The sequence below is a fragment of the Cervus canadensis genome, chromosome 30 (genome assembly GCF_019320065.1).
Source record: "Cervus canadensis isolate Bull #8, Minnesota chromosome 30, ASM1932006v1, whole genome shotgun sequence".
In the NCBI taxonomy this organism is placed as follows: domain Eukaryota; kingdom Metazoa; phylum Chordata; class Mammalia; order Artiodactyla; family Cervidae; genus Cervus; species Cervus canadensis.
The window spans coordinates 34,413,252-34,432,665 of record NC_057415.1 but is presented as its reverse complement, the minus strand read 5'-3'; the positions used below and the strand labels follow the sequence as shown (position 1 = coordinate 34,432,665).

Below are 19,414 nucleotides of genomic sequence, written 5' to 3'. Positions count from 1 at the left end.
CTGTGTTAGGGAAAAGGCTTACAAAGAACACTCCTCAGGAGTCTCACAATCAAGAAAGGGAGACCGAGAAACAGAGATAAGCATTAAATGCTGTGAGGCCCAGAAGAGGAAGTGCCCGGGGGAGCAGAGGCAAGAGGGGCAAGGAGCTTTGATGGGGGGTGCCGCAGGTACTCTGGGCAAAGGCCCTGAGGTGGGCTGGAGCACGCGTGTGCTGGGATCATCTGGCGTAAAACGAGGAAGAGAAGGAGGGGTGGCTTAGCACCGTGTATGGAAGTCCTCATATCTGGAGGTCGGTTAAAGTATCCAGCTGAAAATCTTCCACTCAGAGGTGAGGAAGGCAGTCTTGGTGCTGACCGTTCATATGTCTGTGTGACTAGGGTGATCAGACCCTTCCTCCCATTTTTCATCATATTCTTGACCTAATTAGGAACAAGGCAAGTGGCCTTGCTGGGAAAGAGGAGATGAAGTGGTGAGTTGGGACTGAGTGGTGAGGAGATGAAGTGCTCTGGCCTTCATCTCCTCCAGGGTCAGCAGGCCTGGGGTGGGGGTGGAGGGTGTGGATGTCAGCAGGCCGACATGAGGTTGACACTTAAAAGCTTAGGATGCTTCTGCTCCTCCTGGGCGTCCTGACCTTCACCTGGGAGTCTAGGTTCCCAGGCCACAGCCACAGCGTGTTTGTTTTTGCAGTGTTCAGCCCTCCAGGCCCAAGTCACATCCCTGAGAGAGCAAAATGCACAGTGCATCAAGGACCTAGAGGGCAAGGCCCAGACATCTGGGGTCGAAGCCACTGCTGCCGACCCCGCAGAAAAGGTGAGCTAGCATTTCAGAGAAGTGAACCATGTTCTATAGGGGGATCATGTATGCACAGCAGGCCTTCAGAAAGAAGTGTCTGTCAGTGTGTTGTCGTGAGCTTGTTTTCCGATCCACCACCATCTGACTTAAGTCAGAGTTAACCCATTGGAACCTGTCTCTTTGGTGGCAATCCCCAGAGAGCCCCATGCTGAGGTCTTGACAGATAAGGGAACTGTTTCTAAGTCACAGGAGAGGAGTGGGGAGCGTGCCAGCCTCTTCTAGCCACTAATCCTCATAGCCTGTGGCGGCTCCAGTGCTGGCCTCAGTGGGAGGGTGGCGTCCGTGGGCCGTCTTTGAGAGTCTCAGGCACACACGCCGCAGCTTACCCGTCCTTCCTAGCCCTTCTGTCACGTGCTGCTCATTATTCAACATTGTCCCCTCCACGGGTCAGCCTTCGCTGTCTCAGTTCCTGACCAACCGTGCCCCACTGCAGAGTTCTAAGAGGGCTTCATTTAAGCCTTCCAGACCTCGCTCTGGAATTTATTTATTTAACATCTAATTTATTTGGTGTGCCGAGTCTTTGTTGTGGCATGTGGTATCTTGTTCCCTGACCAGGAAGGGAGCCCGAGCCCCCTGTGTTGGGAGCCCAGTCTTAGCTACTGAACCATCAGAGCGAAGCCTCTCTCTGGAATTTACATGCATCCCTTAGTCTCTTGACTTTGGCAGCACACATTTTGATATTGTTTCTCTCTCCTCACGTGGTCGTGCAGGTCAAGAAGATTATGAACCAGGTGTTTCACTCCTTGCGGGGAGAGTTTGAGCTGGAGGAGTCTTACAATGGCAGGACCATTCTGGGGACCATCATGAACACCATCAAGGTACAGCCAGCTGTCATTTGTTTCATTGAGATGGGTATCTCATTGCCTAAGTGCCGTCCAAAGGATCCTGAGTGAAAAATTATTCAAGATTGTTGATCAGTAACTAGGATATCTGTACAGATATGGGCAGCCTCTTTTGAGAGGAAGAAACAAAGGCATTTGTACTGAAAAATAACAAACAGAAAAACAGAGTTACTTGAACTCAGTGACCAATTGTGTTAATAGGGACTAAAGAACTAGGAGTGCCTCCATTTCTGGTCAGTGATCCTCTCCTCCTTCTTGGCTTTTGCACAGATGGTGACCCTTCGGCTGTTAAACCAACACGAGCAAGAGAAAGGAGAGAGCAGCAATGAAGAGGAAGAGGAAGCAGAGGCGCAGCCTCGGAGCCCTTCGGGACAGTCTCGGGCACCCTTGGACGGGGCGGGGCAGGAGCCCCCCGCAGTGCTGTTGGCGCGGGTGGTCCAGGAGGATGCCCCGCTGTCTCCTCAGGGCTGGCCCTCTCCCCAGGATGATGCACAGAGAAGGGAAGGGGAGCCTTCAGAAACGGAGGCGAGCTCAGAGATAAAAGCACGCTCGGTCCCTCCCGAACTGGCTTGCCTCCCCTCCCCAAGAGCTCTGGGGCCCCCAACTTCAATTCCCCCCAGGCCTCCAGGCCCCGTAGCTGTGGACTCTGAGGGCGAGGAAGCACTGGGAGACGCCCATGTCAGGGAGGAGGAAAGCTCCACGAGACTGTCCCCGACCTCAGACCCCGAGAAGGTGGACTCACTGGCCGTGAGGCCTGAAAGTCCAGGAGGAGAGCCTCAGCCTCCAGAGCTCCAGGAAGACAGGGATGTCACAGGCTCGGCTGCTCCCTCCCAGGAACCGTGTAGCACAGAGGCAGCTTCGGCCTCCGTAGGAGCAGCACCTGGATCTGAACACGGTTCTCAGCATCCCAGGTGTGTCCCCTGAGCAGTTTCAGGAGCAGGGCGGCTGCCTGTGGAAGTTGTGTCCAGTTTTTCCAGGATGGGTGATTCATCCTCAGAGACTGGCTGGCTGGCTGAATCACTCATTCATTCATGTATTTATTCGGTATCTACCATATAATAGGCTCTGTGGGAGTGTGGGAGGCAAGGTGGAGTTGGTTTTTGACTTGAAGAGCTTACAGGCTATTAGGGAAGACAAACAAATGCTTATACAGTTGACCTTAAACAACACAGGAGTTAAGAGTGCTGACCCTGTGTGTATAAATTTACAGTTGGCTCATTTCCAGATTCAAATGGGGTCGCAAAGTGTCAGACACGTCTTAGCAACTGAACATCCCCATACTCACCCAACTGTAAATCGTGTTTATTGAAAAAAGCCTGTGTATCAGTGGGCCTGAATGGTTCAAACCTGTATTTTTCAGGAGTCAACTGTATGTTATAAATGCATGTTAAATGCTTTCTAAACAAAGAAAGAATCAGGGTTATAATAGACAATAAAGGGGGACTTATTCTTCTTTAGGTAGGGTGACTAGGGAAGGATTCCAAGAAGGTGACATTTAAACTGAGACCTGAAGGATGGATAGGAGCCTTCTCTGCCGAGAGTTGGCAGGAGCATTTGCAGAAAGCAAGAACAGCACATGCAAGGCCCTGCGGTAGGAGGGACGTGACACAGTCAAGGAAGAAGGCACAGTGGGTGGGAGAAGAGTGGTGGGATGCCAAGGTTGGAAAACTCGGTAGGAGCCAAGTCATGTGAGATTTTGTTGTCACTGTTAGAAGTTTGGACTTTAAGTGCAGTGAGAAGCTGTTAAGGGGATTTAAACACAGGAGTGACGTGACTGATTTACTGGCTTTAAAAGATTGCTCTGGCTGTAGGTTATGGAGGGAGTCGAGAGTGCTGGGGGTGAGTGTGGAGAAGCGGGGGATTCCTGGGCAGTCACCGCAGCTATTGGATATTTAGCCCAGAGCCTGTGGGCATTGTGGCCTGGGGCAGAAACATTTTCCTATGACTTGATTTTCCTGATTTTTCTTTCAGCCTCTCTGAGGATGAAGAGGATGAACTGTTTAAAGGGGCAGCTCTGAAAGTTCCGAAGCCCAAAGCACAGGCTGAGGAGGAGGATGAAGACGAAGTGGTAAGGAACCCCCAGGCCCTGCCAAGTCCTCATGCCGCCGCCCCCTGGGGGCCCCTCCCTGCTGGCTGCAAGAAGAGGAGGGGGGTCTGCTGGTGGCCCCCGCCCTGGGCTCTGTGTTCAGGGCCCTGTGCGGGCAGGCTTGGGGCTGGGAGGGAGCGGCTCTGTGAGCCTGGTGGGGATGGGCAGATAGCACTTTATTCTTGAAGAAGGATCCCGGTCTCCACTCATGCAGCAGTAATTTCTACTTGAAGACAGTCGGGCTGCTTAGTCCCTTATTAGAATGCTAAAGCCTCAGGTTTCCGGACCTCAACTCGGCTAGGGTGTTTTGTTTAGTATTGGAAAGGACTGTGAAGATCTCCTTGTCTGGCATCTGCATTCATAGACAGACTGTGGTTCAGAAGGATGATTTACCTAAAGCCACAGAGTGAGTTAATTGTACAGTTAGGACTCAAACCCCAGGCTCCTACTCAGACCACCTGTTTCTGAGCCTTTTCTGCCTCATCAGCCTGCTTTCCGACCTGCTGCCTTGTTCTGTTATCACCGTATCCCTGGGCAGAGAATGGGTTAAGTCCGATAGTGTAGGCCTTCCCTGGTGGCTCAGTGATGAAGAACCCGCCTGCCAATACAGGAGACACAGGGGACACGGGTTCGATCCCTGGGTTGGGAAGATCACCTGGAGTAGGAAATGGCAACCCACTGCAGTGTTCTTGCCTGGGAAACCCTGGCAGGCCACAGTCAACGGGGTCACAAAGAGTAAGACACAACTTAGCAAGTGAAACAACAGCAACAACAACTGGTAGGGTAGCCTCACTTTACCGAACTCCAAAGTTAAGGCCAGAAAGGTGATCTGCTGATTAAGCCTGGATCAGAACCCCGTTTCTTGCATTCGTGGTCCCCATTGTGCTAAGTTACAAGCATTCTTGGCTCTCCCTAGGACGTTTGACTGTTGGGATAATTTCACTAGGGTAAAATGTGGGTGGAGAACACAGATCAGATTCAGACTCAGTCCATCCCAGGAACAGAAATATGAGGTGAATGGGGGCAGATTTTCTCCCCTTTTGTATCCACCAAAATGGATTTTGCCTTTTGCCAGACCTTGGGAAAATGGCTGTGGTGGAGCTGGGATCTGGCTCCCGTGCACCAGAACCCTTCTCTCTTGCCTATGTTCCCCGGGAAAGCACACTGGCTCCTCCATTTGGCCTTTCTTCCCAAGAATTACATTTTCATTTGAGAGTTCTGAATATGAACAAAAAGCCAATTGAGTATCTCAAGTGACTGCCCTATGTATGGATGGAGTTTTCTGACTTTAGCAGAACATTATTGGTGTTAATACTAATGTCATCAAGTTAATGTCTATTTTTTGGGTACTCTGAAAACTATAGACATTTAATCTTCTGCCAGTTCAGTGAAGTGTAGGCACTTTTATTCCATTTTGTAGAAAGAAGGCCACGACTCTGGAAGATCAAATAGCTGATCCAAGGTTACATAGCTGGTAGATGCACACCAGAACCTCAGGTGGAACAAAACAGAAGCAGTGAGCCACATTTTAAGATCCCACACCATCAGAATTTAGAGATCACTTCACTGATGCCCACGGAGAGGTTCGAGGTCTGTTAGTTGGTGGTGGAGGTGGAATTAGCCCAGGGACCTCTGAGCACATCACACTGCCTTCCTTTGGCTGGCCCTGGGAAGTCCGATCCTGGGCCAGAGTAGTTCACCAGAGCAGAAGGTACCTTACTTAGTAGAGAACACTCGGAAGTGCCTATCTCCAGCATCAGTCCCAGCAACCCACAGGATTCTCCCTGCCAGTCTAGAGGGAAAAGGCCAGAGGCTCAAGTCACGAAAAGCGGGGAGAGTTTTCTCTGACTCGCTAATCCCCCTCATCCTCCTGCCTGGTGGGAGGGAGGGAGGGAGGTGCCAGCAAGACCGGGGTGTGAGCCTGTGTCCCTGGGTTTTCTTCATCTTGGGATTCTCCACTTGGTAGGGTGGCCAAGACTTTAAATTCGACTCTCTCTCAAATGATGAGCCCATGTCCAGAGCCAAACAGGCTACTGCAGGCCACAGCAACGTTTTTTTCAAATGTGACTGTATTCTCCCCAGCTTCCTTCTTCCTGTGTTCTCCGCCCTGAGGGTTGCTCTGCTTCTCTGTCTCCTTATCCTGCTCCCCCTTTCTCTTCCCACACGAAATGTATCAGTTACCACATGTGAGAAAACCTGTCCAATCAATACACGTGTTTCTCAAATAAATGACTAAACGAGACAAACAAAAGTTGGTCTTCTTGTCTCCGTGTTGAAAGATTGCCTCCCTTCTCTGACTGCTTGTCTCAGCTTTTCTGGAAGCCTGGGGTTTGCTGGCCTCAGGGTTCGTCCCTTCAGTTAAACCCTAACCAGCAGTCTCCTTTCCAACCTGGAGCCAGGAAAGATGCTGATCGCTTCATCTTGCACCGGCGGGAAGTCCATCTGGTGCAGGGACAAGTGAGGACTGACTACTCTTTCCTGTCTTGTCAGAGCATGAAGGGACGCCCGCCCCCAACACCCCTTTTTGGAGACGATGACGATGATGATGACATTGACTGGCTGGGATGAAGACCCAGGAAACCGGTGCAGAGGTTTCTCTACCCTTCCCTAGGCATGATTTTGCACAGCCAGCGCTGGCTTTAGACGAGCCACGGGGTGAGGTGAAGGTGAGCATGCTGAGGACAGTAGTTCCGATACCTGAGCTAGCCAACCTCCGAGCCCCCGCCTGCCCAGGTGAAGCAGCGTGAGAACCTGTCTTCAGAACACTGCGGTTGGCAGCAGCCCGCCCTGGTCCTGCCTCAGAGTCCCCCCTGGAGAAAGGGCTGGGGGGCTCCCCTCCAGCAAGTCCCTATGAGAGTCCTGCCCTCTCCCAAGCTTTTTATTCTCTGAACTCCCAGACTGACCTGCCTCTCAGTGCTCAGCTGTGTCCCAGCACCGGCACTGTCGCCTGCGGTGAGGTCTCCCTGGCAGAACTGGTGGAGGGTAAAGTACCCCATCTAAATAAACCCAGGTAACAGCCTTGCCGGCGGTACTGGGACGTAGATCTTTTCTCTGCCTTAAACCTGATACAAGAGGTCAATCAATATTTGAAATTAACAAAACTAAAATAAATGTCTGCAACGAAACCTGACTCAGGCTTTGGGGGTGAAATCGAATCTGGTTCCGAGAGCAGTCTGTGCTCTCTGGGAACGTGAGGGTAGGGGTCGTAACAGATCTGGGTTGGTTAACATGCATGAAAGCACTGTGACATTTTCCTTTGGTACTTCACCCTGAACTGTGAGGCTTTCCCAGAAAGCCACCACTCTGCTCTCCCAGCATCCCGGCTCCTTGCGGGCTCAGGGCAGCAGGGTTAGGACCAGTCCTGTCGTCCACGGGCTCCTGCAGGTCCTCCACCCTAGGAAGCCAGGCAGAGAAGATGGAGAGGGTCCCTGTGTCCTGTTGTCATCCATCAGGGATGGCCCCCGAGAGACTGAGTCTTCACTTGAAGGGTGGCTTCCTTTTCCTCTGATTCCAGGTCCAGGACTAATGCAGGGAGTAGCAGTGAGGAAACACGCATGGTCATTTTATTTATTCCAGCATTTTCCAAAGACCGTGTAGGCAGTCTTTAAAAAGTAGAGTAACTTTAATAAAAACGTTCCCTGATTTAAAATGTTTATAAGATAGGAACCCAAGTTCCATTCCATCTCACCTGACAATCAGATGTATCCTTTTTGATGATAGCTTTGAGCCTGTCTTCCATTTGTGGGCCTGGGAGGCAGTAAGAACTACCATTTACTAAACTCTGTTGTTTAACAAGTAGGCGCTATTGTGGGGGACTTTACCCAGACTGTCTCATCTCCAGCGGCCCTCACAGGAGATATTTATCCTCCTTTTATAGAGGAGATTGAGGCTTAGAGAGGTAAAGTCACCTGTCTAACGTTACACAGCTAGTAACAGAACAGGGATGCAAATCCTGGCCGTGGGATTCTGAAGCCAGGCCTCTCGGCCGGCCCAGCAGCCTCTGTCTTGGGTTGAGGGAGGCGGGCAGTGGTGTATGTCAGAAATGCAGGCTCCTGGGCCCCACCCCAGGTCCCCTGAAACAGAATTTTCTGTCCTGTTAGGGTGAAATACACACAGCATAGACTTTTCAGCCCCCACTGTCTGCATTCACACCCTTGTTCCACTGGATGCCGTGTGGCCGAAGCCAGTTCCTCTCTCAGCCACAACCCTCATCTGAGTTGATGAGCAGACTCCAGGCCAGGGAGCCTGACCACTTATTAGCTGGGTGACTGTATTTAGCTGCCTTAGTGTCCTCATCTCTAAGACAAGGACAGAAATACTTTCTACTTTATTGTGGGAATTAAATGAGTTAATACTGTAAAGTGCTTAGAACACTGCCTGTCTGGCACATAAGTTTTATATAGGTGTTTGTTAAAAACAAAAGTTCAAGCAGAGAAAATACCACCTTTTGTGAGCTGGCTCTGAAAACAGTTGAAATGCCTATTTAACATGGCCATATAATCCATTTCTGTGGACAGTAGATTTTTTAAAAAGCCCTCCATGCTGTGAAAGCCTCAAATGTATTTAAAGAGACCATCAAACTAAAGAGGCTGCTGGTCACCTATGGAGATTATCTCAGCGGTGCCTCAGGGCAGGGGAGGGACCTAAGCTGGACACAGAAGTGGATGCCTGACCATCCAACTACAAGACTACAAATCTTAACACCTGTTGTGACACTGAGCAGCTTCCCAGCTCCCTGCTTATGTGGGGAGAATACACCGATCAGTACTGAAGGCGTCACATACTATACTTTCTGTTTCAGCTCTTTCTTACTGTAAATTTGAAAAAGCGGCTTTAATATATTTTTGCTTCTGCCCTCAGGGAGAGAAGGTGCTAATAACAGTGCCGACATGGGTGTTTATAGTCCATGTGACAGTTCTTTTTCTTATGGCAGGTTCACCATCATTATTTGTTATGTGAACAGAAGAATGACTTGTTGACTAGGCTGGCATTGAGGGTGTCTGCTGAGGGAACAGCATTTCAGGGCTGGGTTTTGTGGAGCAGAGTTGTCTTCATGGGAGACAGACAGACTCAGGCCTTGGACAGCCCTACTCAGCTCCTGCAGGGTTCTGTGAGCTTGCTGTTTGAAAGAGGAGAAACAAAAGACAGTCACTGACTATTTAAAAATATATATTTATTAAAATAATTTCTTTTTTATTCTCAAAGCTTCAGACCATCTTTCCTCTAGCCCATGAGGTACTTGAGTGTAGACATTACAGTAGACAGCAGTGCTTTTCTCTCCCTGGGTCTCTTCTTTCTTTTTCTTTAAAGCGAAAAGGTTCAGTATCTGAAGAGCCCCCCACCTAACTCTACTCATGTAAGGCTTTGGCTTGATGGCTGATTACATCTTCAGTCGATACGCCGTATGGCATACTCAGTATTTGAACGAAGCATGTATCCCCACCAGATCACTATGGGTGAGCAGTAAGTAATAAATAGAAAACATTAGTATTGAATATTACTCAGTGAATTCTTGGTTTTGCATTAGGAGGAGGATCAGGATAAGATTAAGGCCACGAAGAGCTCCCCGACACCTGAAGCCATGTAACTATCACCTTCCGGTAGGCAGTGCCATCCCGTGGGAGGAGCTCACTGTATTCGGAGGGTAGGTCACAGCCCTGGTAACGATCCTGCTTCTTGGCCTTTAGTCAGCTGTCACTTACTCTTCCCCCAAGGGAGGGAAAGGGGTCCCAGCAGGTGCTGCCATGGTTATGAAATCTGCCGCCAGGTTCTGGTCTCCACCCTCCCTCCTGTCACAGCAGCCTTCTTAAAGGCACAGAAAGACTTCGCCAGGGCCCTCTGCAGCCTGGCTGAGGAGCGGCAATGGCCTCAGAACTCCAGGGAGCAAGTGCTGGCTTCAGCTGAAAGTTTCCAGGAGCTGGCAATGCCTTGAGAACAGCCAGAAGAAGAAACAGGAGATGTGGGTCGGGCAGTTCAAGGTCTGGAACGAGGCCCCAGGTCTTTCTAGCCTCCAGAGCCCTCACCCTCAACCAGCTAAGTCATGCTGAGAAGTGGGTAGGCTAGGTAGTAGCCCACACCTGAGCCCAGGACCACGCCGAAGAAAATCCAGGTGTTGTAGGACATAACCGCCAGCATCATGAAGTAGCCAACGACCACCTGAGCGACATGGAGCAGAGACTGGCCGAAGTGACACAAAAACCACCTGGATGAACAGGAACGCTGAGTTAATGCCGGCAGTGAGCCAGAAGCTAGGAGTTGGTGTCAGGGAGTGGAAAGAGCAACCGAGTTACAGGACTAGCCTATTTATAATTTGTATGCTTCACCCAGGAGAGATTTATTTTTAAAGAGACATGTCAGAAACCAGTGATAGAGAAGGGAAGAGGGACTTGTATAAGGAGTTTGGGATAATCATTTCTCCACCACATTGAGCTCTGAGCTTCCCGGTACCCAGGGCAAAAGGGGAAAATGAGATACGTGATCAATCACATCTGACAAAGGATAATACAAAATCATCAGTAAGGCAGACTTTTTTCCCCCTGAATCAACTGTGAGCTGTGAAAGCAAGTATTACAATGGAAAGAGCATGGACCCTGGTAACAGATTGATTTCCGGCTCTGCCAGGTTCCAACTATGGCTCAGCGCAAGCGTCTTAACCTCTCTGAACTGAAATGTCCTCATCAGTAAAACATGTGTTGGTAAGGCCAGTATGAAAACACCTCCCTTGCAGCGGGTTTGTGACTGTTCAAGGCCCCACCCTAAGGAGCAGACAGACACAGTTAGCACAGCCAGAGCTGCGGAGAGGGCAGAATGGGGATCCCCAGTGGCTATCAGAATGGGGTGGGGAGGAAGGAGCAAGAGGTTGCCCTCTACCAAGCTGGTACGCTGCTGACAACAGTTTTTATCATTTGTATAGGAAGAGCTGCAGGTACCATCTTGGGTTTGGAAGCCTTAGTGACCTAAGAAAACCCACTGAGGTTTGGGGGTGGGCTGAATAGACACCCTTGTTGCTGGACTGAGGCTTGCACCGGAGTCAGAAAGATTGGAGCCTCCCATGTGGCTGTTCAGAGAGCTCCAGCCTGGGCATCAGGAGACCTGGCTGTAGTCCACGTCACTGCTAACTAACTGGAAGCACTTGGGCAAGTCCTGGTCCACCCCTGGGCCTCAGTTCCCTTGGATGAAGTGGGGCTAAGTGTCCTGTGGGTCCAGCCTACCTCTCAAGGTTAATGTGAGGACTCTGCCCGTTCCCCCACCCCCACCCCACGTCTGTTACCTGAGAGGGCTTCTACTGACAGGCAGGGAGTCTGAGCTTGAAGAATCCTGGTCTGCCTCTTCGATAAGCTGCTGGCTGGTGGGGATGGACAGGTTCATCAGGGCCTGGTGGAGCAGCCTGGCTTTGCCAACCTTGATGCTTTCATACAACACCGCCAGAAGCAAGATGACCAACACAGAAAGGGCCATGCCTGTCGAAGGAGACCGAGTTACAGAGCCCAGCCAGGCAAATACTGCCCCTTTCCGGCAGCTTCGCTGGGGACTTGGCACAAGGAGGGCAGGGCACCGCCCACCCTCCCTCTGAATCCATTCCTCCTCCGTTCCTCTTGCATCTTCTTCCCCACTCTTGCTGGGCTCAGAACTCCTGTCTCCCCTTCCAGCCCATCATTGGTGGGAGTGGCCTGCTGGAGTGTGGCTTTGAGCTCAGCAGGAAAAGCCACGTGGCAAAGCTGGGGGGTGGCGGGGAGCGTGCCCACCGGCCCACCGGCCCAGCTGCACCCCTGTGGCAGCACTCGGTACATGGTGCATGGGTTCCCTCTAGTTCACGCAGATCTACCTTATTTCCGTGGCTTCATAATGTCTGTGGAAGATTAGATTCTCCAGAGATGGCCGCCTCGCTCTGTCCCACCCCACACGCTCTTCTTACGGTGTCAGCACCCCCGCCATCAAGTGGTGGGATCTGTTCCCTCCCCTGTAGTCCCAGAAGACCTCTGTGACTGCCTCAGCCAATAAAGGTGGAAATGATGCTTACTTCCAAAGCTAGGTTTTAAAAACTAGGCTTTTTTTTTTTTTTTAAAACTTGTTCTCTCTTTTTTTCCCCTACCTTTTTCTCTTGGAACACTCACTCTGGGAGCCTAGCCACCCTGCCACAAAGACCTCCGCCAACAACCCCTGCTGAGGTCCTAGCTAACAACCAGCATCAATTTTGATCAATACCTACAGTGGTGGGCGTTTGGGCTTCTTCCAGTCTATTTTTATTCATTTTATTTTATTTTTTGACGGTACTCAACACAACTTAATTGAATGAATAAGAACTAAGAATTGAAACTTCCAAAACACAGCAATTTTTAAATTGTTATATTTTTATTTATTTAATTTATTTTTTAATTGAAGGACAATTGCTTTACAGAATTTTGTTGTCTTCAGCCATTTAAATTGTTTTAAATGGACCTGAGCTCTACAGAATTGGATTATTCATAATCTTTGCCTTTGCCACTATCATTGTTGATCTAAGAACAGTCCTCTTATCACTTTTATTTTACAATCTGCCTACCAAGCTAGAGTTAACAAAATCACATGTCCTATTTCAAAGTGACTTTTTGAGAAACATGTATTATTTCTATTAACAGAGGTAATAACAGATTTCGTAACTAAATAAAGCTACTCAACTAGGAAACAACACATCCTGCTCTGTTTCTTTGTTCCTTGTATTATGTTACAATGCCTTTCATAGTCTGTTCCCAGGTTTTAGGTAGGTATATTGTGATCAAGGCAATCTCCATCCATAGGTTGCCAGCAGAGATTATAAGCCCAGAAATTAAAAATGGTGAAAGGGTGAAGAAAACAAATATGAGTCAGGTCTAACACATATAGGGGGAGAAAGTATTAAAGAGCTGGAGAGAGAGAGAAGGATCAGAGAAAATGGGCAGATGGGAGACGTGGACTCCTCACAGAGACAGCTGGATCCCTGGAGTGAACAACGCTCTGGTCTCAGCAGTCTATTTTTAACATGTAAGTACTTAAGTGGAAACACAACTCCCTCATGAATTAGTGCCCGACTCTGCCTTTTCAAGTCAAAGGAATACTTGTCTCTTTCAAATTTATGTCTCATTTGAGGTCAAAGGCTTCAGCAGCTACTCTGGGCTTCTGAGCTGAACCCTGTATGAAGGAGGTGCTAGGAGGCAACAAGAGGACCTGATCTAGTTCTGGTTCTGATGCACACCATGTGTCCCTGGACAAGTCTTTCCCCCTCTCTGGGTGTCAGTTCCTTCCCCTGTAACAGGGGGAAGCTGCATCCTCTCTGGGCCTCACAAAGAGCCCTTTGCAGTCTGAAGGGCAGAGATTCCAAATGGAATTACAAATGCAAAGTTACTGCTCAATATTTATGCAAGAAGAGTCAGGCTCCCTAAAATGTCCACAGAGCATAACAATGATGAGAACCTGGGTTCCCACTGCCTGGAGGTACAAGTCTTCTCAATCTACAAGTCTGGGCTTCCCAATTCTTACCTGTAGGACTGTGGACGCTCCAGAAATCAAAGAGAAGCACTACCTCATCTGAGAAGATGAAATGCATCTGAAAGAGAAGGGACTGCATCAGAGGGGACTTAGGGCAGTGGAAATCATGTTCCCGATCGCTCTCCAGCAACCTCTTCTAAAGGCCCAGGAGAACAAGGTCACTGGATTTAAGTGCTGGGAAGGCCACTGGAAGCCATCAGAGCCAACTGAAGCCAGACAGGGCAGGGGATGGCCCAGGCTCCCACGGCGGGTGAGCAGCGGAGCTAGGCTGAGCTGGCCTGCTCCGGGTCGGGGCTTCCCTGGTGCCCCAGAGGGTGAAGAATCTGCCTGCAATGCGGGGGGCCCGGGTTCGATCCCTGGGTTGGGAAGATCCCCTGGAGGAGGGCATGGCAACCCACTCCAGCATTCCTGCTTGGAGAATCCCCACGGACAGAGGAGCCTGGCGGGCTACAGTCCACGGGGTCACAACGAGTCAGACACGACTGAGCGACTGAGCAAGCACAGTTCCCGGTAGAAGGAAGGTGCTTGGGGTGCCCAGCCTCACTGGACCAACAAGTCACAGGGCTCCCAGTCATGCTGAGATGACGACTCTGTGCCCTTGAAAGCCAATGAGGACGTGCTAGACTGAGGAGTGACTGCCTCTTCTTGTCCCCAGGGCCCCAGCCAATCTGCAGTGTTTATCATGAATGAGCCCAGGGGCAGCTGTCTTCAGTGCGTACTACACACCTGTTCACCCAAAATTCACTAAACAGTTGCTGAGCCTAATCCTGCGCCCAGCATTATGGAGACAGGTTAATGTGTCTGCCCTTGATGGGCTCACGGACTTGTGGAAAGAATGAAGGTAGAAGCAAAGGGCACGCAGCACCTGTCTGAAGGCTCTTCTCAAAGAGGAGCTGGTCCACCCTGCGTTCTGGGTGGCATCAAGGGCTTTGCATATAATATCTCACTTCACCACAATCTTCCGTGTGGCAGGACCAATTAGGTCTATCATATGAGAAAGAAAACAGGGAACTGGGCTCTGAAAAGTAATTTGCTGAAGGTCACAAAGCTAGCATTAATAAGTTGGCAGAACTGGGATTCAAACCCGAGTTTAGTTAGATGCCAAAGCCCCATCCGTCTGTGCTGCCTCTCAGTGACCAAGAGAAGACAAGATGGGAACTGAATGGGGATTCTAAATGCCTGCATCAGGCTTAATGACTGTTTGGCAAGATTAAAGCCAGAGAAATCAATCAGTTCACACTCTCAAGGAAGGGATGTTTCCCTCTTGTCACCAGGTAAGACCTCAACAAGCAGAGGCACCGTCAGTGCCCAACTATAGCTAAGCAGATCCTGGCTGAGTTGGGATCAGTTGGTGGAAGACTTCGCCTTCAAAGACAATGACCAAATATTAGAATCTTCAAATGCCAGAGTGTCCTCAGAAAATTTTTTTTTTAATTGAGACATAATTGACAAATAATGTATTGGTTTCAGGTGTACAACATGATTCCAATATGTGTATATTGCAAAATGGTCATCACAAGAAGTCTAGTTAACATCCATCATGACAATTACAATGTTTGTTTCTTGTGATAAGAACTCTAAAGATCTACTCTTAGCAACCTTTACATCTATAGTACAGTATTATTAACTAGTCACCATGCTATTATATCTCCAGAACATTTTCTCAGAGAATTTTTACTCCCCTGGTTTTCACCTTTTTTCCCCACAGAACACTGACAAAATCTTCCTTGTAACTCCACGATATAAAACACAGGTGAAGAGGGGAGAGAGGTCTGAGCTCTGCTGAAATTCAATGTGAAAAACATTGATCTGGTCCAATTCTAGTCCCCTTCTAACCACTTCTCATTTGCAGATGGGTAAAAGGAGTTCCAAAAGGGGAAAGGATTTGTCCAAGACCTCGTAAGATGAAAACTGAAACCTAGACAGTCTTTTAAAAATCATGTTGAATAATTTTAAAATAAAGATAGCTTTTATCTCCCTAATATGAAAGTGATACTTGCTCAACAGAAAAAGCTGAAACAGTACCAAAAAGAAAGTAAAAAATTATTTTGAGTCCTACTACCCAGAGATACCCTGTGTTACGATTTCAAAAAGAGTATCAGTTGAGGTGGCAAAATGTTCACAAAAAAGTGATATGGAAAAACAAAAGGTACACGTAATCCTGTGAAACTGCATTTACACTGGAATTGCACTCAAGGAATTTCAGAAGCCTACAGCACCGTCTCTGCAGGTGGAGTGAGGTGTGGCGCCTTGACCCCTACTCCGAGTTCCTTTGACAAAGCAGTTGGCATGACTGGAATGTCCCCTGTGGCTAATTAATCAGGTTCCATAACTGGGTTCCTTCTGTCATCCTTAGGCTTGGGTCAGCTATCTCAGGGACCCCAAACAGTTTTCGCAGTAGATTGGAACACCCCCAAAAGCTGTGCTAGGGGTGCAGGTGCTGGAGATAGACAAATGAGACAAGTGCTTGGCCCCCAAAGAGCGAATGTCTGTTGGGGAGAGGGAGTGAACAAATAGGACAAAGGGGTGTATGTATTCAGCAAGGGGGAGGCATTAGCTTGGGGCCGGGGGCGGGGGGGCGGTGCCCGCAGCTGGGGGTACTGGGGACGAAGATCCCTGGAAGACATCTAACCCAGCCAGGGAGGCAGGTGGCTAGGACGTCTTCTGAAGCAGGAAGCAGCCGAGGGAAGATGGACAGTGCAGGTTTTCCAAGCTGCAAGTGTCCCTACAGAGCATCCACCCCACCGGGGAGTGAGGGGCCCGAAGGAGGGACAAAGACTCACCTCTCTTGCCTTTTCACAGGAGAAATAGATTCAAATCTGCACACCCTGACTTGGAGCTGCAGTTTTCAGTCAAAGAGCCCGGTGGTCAGACACCCAAGGGGCGGGCCTCTCATCCAGTTTCACAGCTTAGGATAAACCAGGGCCTCCAGTAGCTAAATTATCAGTCTGGTTCAGGGCCCCACCCTGCGGGGAGGGACTATGGGGAAGAAGACAGCAATCACGGGACTTGTTTCTTCTTTATTTTCTCATTTGGAGTTACTCACGCTTTGAGAATCCCAAGGAGAGAGGAGCCTGGAAAACCACCGTCCATTGCCTCGCAAAAGAGTCCGACACTCACTACATAGCAACTGAACAGCGACAACAAACACTTCCAGAAAAGCGCCCTCATTTATAAACCAAAGAGTTTAGGGGCAGATTAAGGTCCCAGTCCTGCCACTGCCTGGCTGGGGAACTTTTCATATAAACCCTTCCCATCTGTTTCCCCTTTTAGAGGGCCGTCGGGAGTTGGGTGTGTGCGTTTGACTAAATGACCTGCGTTGGCTTCCTGAATCTTCAATTCTATGACATTCTTCCTGGAGGAAGAAAACTGTGTACATGATTTATTCACAGACCGAAGAGTTTTGCAAGCTGTCATTCTCTCCAGCCCAGGTGAACTCTACCAAGAAAACTAGTTTCTCTGAAACGCTATTTCTAACCCAAGTGTAAGAGGATGGAAAGTGGCAAGGTCTGTTTGTTTGTTTGTTTGTTCCCCCAAAAGAATCAGATCACGAACTTGAGAAGGCAGGGAACCGCCCCGGGGGTGTGTACGCGCGCCCAGACGCCGGCTGAAATGCTCCGAGAATTCCCTCCTCATGGGCGCCTCCCCGCAATCTCCTCCAAGTCACCGCGCCCAGAGCAGGGGGAACCCCCACCCCCCGACTGTCTTCACGCAGCGCACCCCGACCCTCATCCGCGCCACACCAGCGCGTAGTGACTGCTAGTCAAGCCGGACTGACTCCCAGCAGGAGGAACAGATAGAAAGAAAACCCCAAAGCCCCGGGCAGCTCTCCCCTTCCCGGTGTTGACACTGCTGCCAGCACACCCCCTCACCCGCCCCCTGCCAGCGGCGGCGGGCACCGCGGGATGCCCGGGGTCGCCTGCTCGGGGGTCCCTGCGCCCACCCCGCGTCCGCTCCTCCAGGAGGCGCCCGGACTCACCGCCATGGTGAGCGTGCTGGGCGGCCGGGCGCCGGGGCCGCGTCTGCTCGCTCGGGACTGGGGCTCCGAGCCCGGACAGCCGCCGCGATCGCGACCGGGGCTGCGCGGTCACGTGGTCCGGGCGAGGCGCGCGCGCGGGCGCCTGGGACTTGTGGTCCCCACAGTGCTCCCCGCATCCTCGGGCGCACCCACCGGCCGGACCTCCTGGCGAGCTCCAAGAAGGGAGCGGAGCCGGCCTCTGGACCAGAGCCGCCGGCACAGCGGGGTCCCTTCTGCCTTCCCTTTGGGCCCTGTCCTGTTTTGCACTTGACTTGTCTTTCAATTATCGTAAAAGGATTTATTGCTTGTTATAATAAACAGCTTAACACCTGTTAAGTCCATCTTCTGGACGTGATAAAAGAAGTTAGAAGTAAATTAAAGAAATAATGCCCCAAGCTTTTCATGTAACCATCCTTCTTTTTCTTCTTCTTCTCTTTCTTCTTGTCTTTTAAAATCTGAAACGAAAAGCAATACACGGTTGTAATTTCAATTGTATCTCTCTAATAACTAGGATGGTAAACTTTCTTCTTATTGGTGTAGCCGTTTTTCTGTATTCTCTGTCCATTTCATCCATCCTGCTTGGGGTGGGGAGAGTTTTATAGGGGATGAGGGACATTTAACAGTATTTAATTTAAAATATATTTAGTAACCCTTTGCCAGTCCTTCTAGGAGGCAAATGGCTTCTTAGAGAAACCTTACAAGAGGCAGCACTAGCAGACCTTGAACCTGGAATATGACCTCATTTCAAAATCCTGCGCCAACAAGAACTGGCTACAGGACCTCCAGCAAATGGCTTTACATTTCTGAGCCTTGGTTTCCTGGTGGGTAAAACGGAAAGAAGAATAGAAGCATGTCATAAAGCTATTGTAAGGCTTAAGTGAAGTCTTGCGTGTTAAATCCTCATCAGAGAACCTGGCAGTGGGAGCTTGCTCAAAAAATGGTAGCCATTGTCATCGTTAGCAGCAAATATTTCCGTTCTATTGTAACTGAACAGGATCCTGTGGTTCCTTCCTGGGACAGACCCTCCCCACGTCCTCTGCCTGCTTCTTCTTTGTAGAAAAGTTCGTCTCCTAAGTCTCTCCTGAGCCACAAAAACCTGACTCAAGAATTGGTGACTGAAAGGGTGAACACGTAGTGACAAGAACTGGGTGCTGAGCCAGGAGAAACGGGTAAGAACTTAAAAAATACATCAGCCATATGGCAGTCACAGAAGCTTGTGTTCCTTCCTGGAGTATCTAGATAACAGTATCTGATGCGAATTTCCTGAGTTGTTTTACAGATGCTGCTGCTGCTAAGTCGCTTCAGTCATGTTCGACTCTGTGCGACCCCATAGACGACAGCCCACCAGGCTCCCCCGTCCCTGGGATTCTCCAGGCAAGAACACTGGAGTGGGTTGCCATTTCCTTCTCCAATGCATGAAAGTGAAAAGTGAAAGTGAAGTCGCTCAGTCCTGTCCAACTCTTAGCGACCCCATGAACTGCAGCCTACCAGGCTCCTCTGTCCATGGGATTTTCCAGGCAAGAGTACTGGAGTGGGGTGCCATTGCTTTCTCCATTACAGATGCTAAAACCCACCAAATAGAAGAAGTTAACATTAGATGACCGTGAGTGTGTAACCCCCAGACCCACTGGAGCCTGAAGATTAATATTGTTGACCCCTGTGACATCACCCTGTTACCTCACCATCAACCAGTCAGAGAATTGTGCACAAGCTGATCACACACCCTGAAACTCCTTTCCCTCACCTTGTCTTTAAGAATGCTTCCCCCCCACCACAAAAAAAAGAATGCTTTCCCCAAAGGGACTTCACTGGTGGTCCAGTAGTTAAGAATCTGCCTTGCAATGCAGGGGACATGGGTTTGATCCCTGGTTGGGGAACTAAGATCCCACATACCATGGAGCAACTAAGCCAGAATGCCATAGCTACTCAGCCTGTGCTCTGGAACACGTGTGTCACAAATAGAGAGGAAAGATCCCACATGACACATGGAAGACCCTGCATGCTGTAACTAAGATGCAGTGCAGGCAAATAAATAAAGAACTTTTTTTTTAATGCTTCCCTGAAACCCGTTAGGGATTTTGAGTCCTTTTGAGCATTACCTGCTCTGTTCTT

General features: G+C 49.7%; 2 protein-coding genes across 8 annotated transcripts in view; one reads left to right on the top strand and one right to left on the bottom strand.

Annotated features, from left to right (window-relative positions):
• FKBP15 (FKBP prolyl isomerase family member 15) overlaps positions 1 to 6,910 on the top strand; it is a 56,091-nt gene extending 49,181 nt beyond the window's left edge. For all 6 annotated transcript variants that reach the window (XM_043453556.1, XM_043453552.1, XM_043453554.1 and 3 more), the window contains 5 exons: positions 688 to 810; positions 1,563 to 1,670; positions 1,965 to 2,605; positions 3,666 to 3,762; positions 6,271 to 6,910. In XM_043453556.1, the coding sequence (XP_043309491.1) occupies positions 688 to 810; positions 1,563 to 1,670; positions 1,965 to 2,605; positions 3,666 to 3,762; positions 6,271 to 6,348 (1,047 nt within the window). In that variant the 3' untranslated portion in view covers positions 6,349 to 6,910. The remainder of the gene's footprint in view (positions 1 to 687; positions 811 to 1,562; positions 1,671 to 1,964; positions 2,606 to 3,665; positions 3,763 to 6,270) is intronic.
• A 2,022-nt stretch (positions 6,911 to 8,932) lies between these two features.
• SLC31A2 (solute carrier family 31 member 2) lies at positions 8,933 to 17,379 on the bottom strand. 2 transcript variants are annotated; one of them, XM_043453568.1, is made up of 5 exons: positions 17,264 to 17,379; positions 16,068 to 16,263; positions 13,276 to 13,342; positions 11,051 to 11,240; positions 8,933 to 9,982 (listed from the first exon to the last, which is right to left on the bottom strand). In XM_043453568.1, the coding sequence occupies exons 3-5, from the start codon at positions 13,340 to 13,342 to the stop codon at positions 9,814 to 9,816; spliced, it is 426 nt and encodes a 141-aa protein (XP_043309503.1). In that variant the 5' UTR covers positions 16,068 to 16,263; positions 17,264 to 17,379; the 3' UTR covers positions 8,933 to 9,813. The 2 variants fall into 2 exon arrangements, with proteins under 2 accessions (XP_043309503.1, XP_043309502.1); XM_043453567.1 differs by lacking the exon at positions 16,068 to 16,263 and having other exon boundaries at positions 17,264 to 17,371.
• Positions 17,380 to 19,414: the final 2,035 nt, after the last annotated feature.

Bases quoted from the DNA above. Each gene is read 5' to 3' on its own strand.
- SLC31A2 (XM_043453567.1), bottom strand. The intron at 11,241-13,275 runs GTAAGAATTGGG...CTCCTTCGACAG, and splicing joins GAGCGTCCACAGTCCTACAG to GCATGGCCCTTTCTGTGTTG. The intron at 9,983-11,050 runs GTAACAGACGTG...CTGTTCATCCAG, and splicing joins GTCAGTAGAAGCCCTCTCAG to GTGGTTTTTGTGTCACTTCG.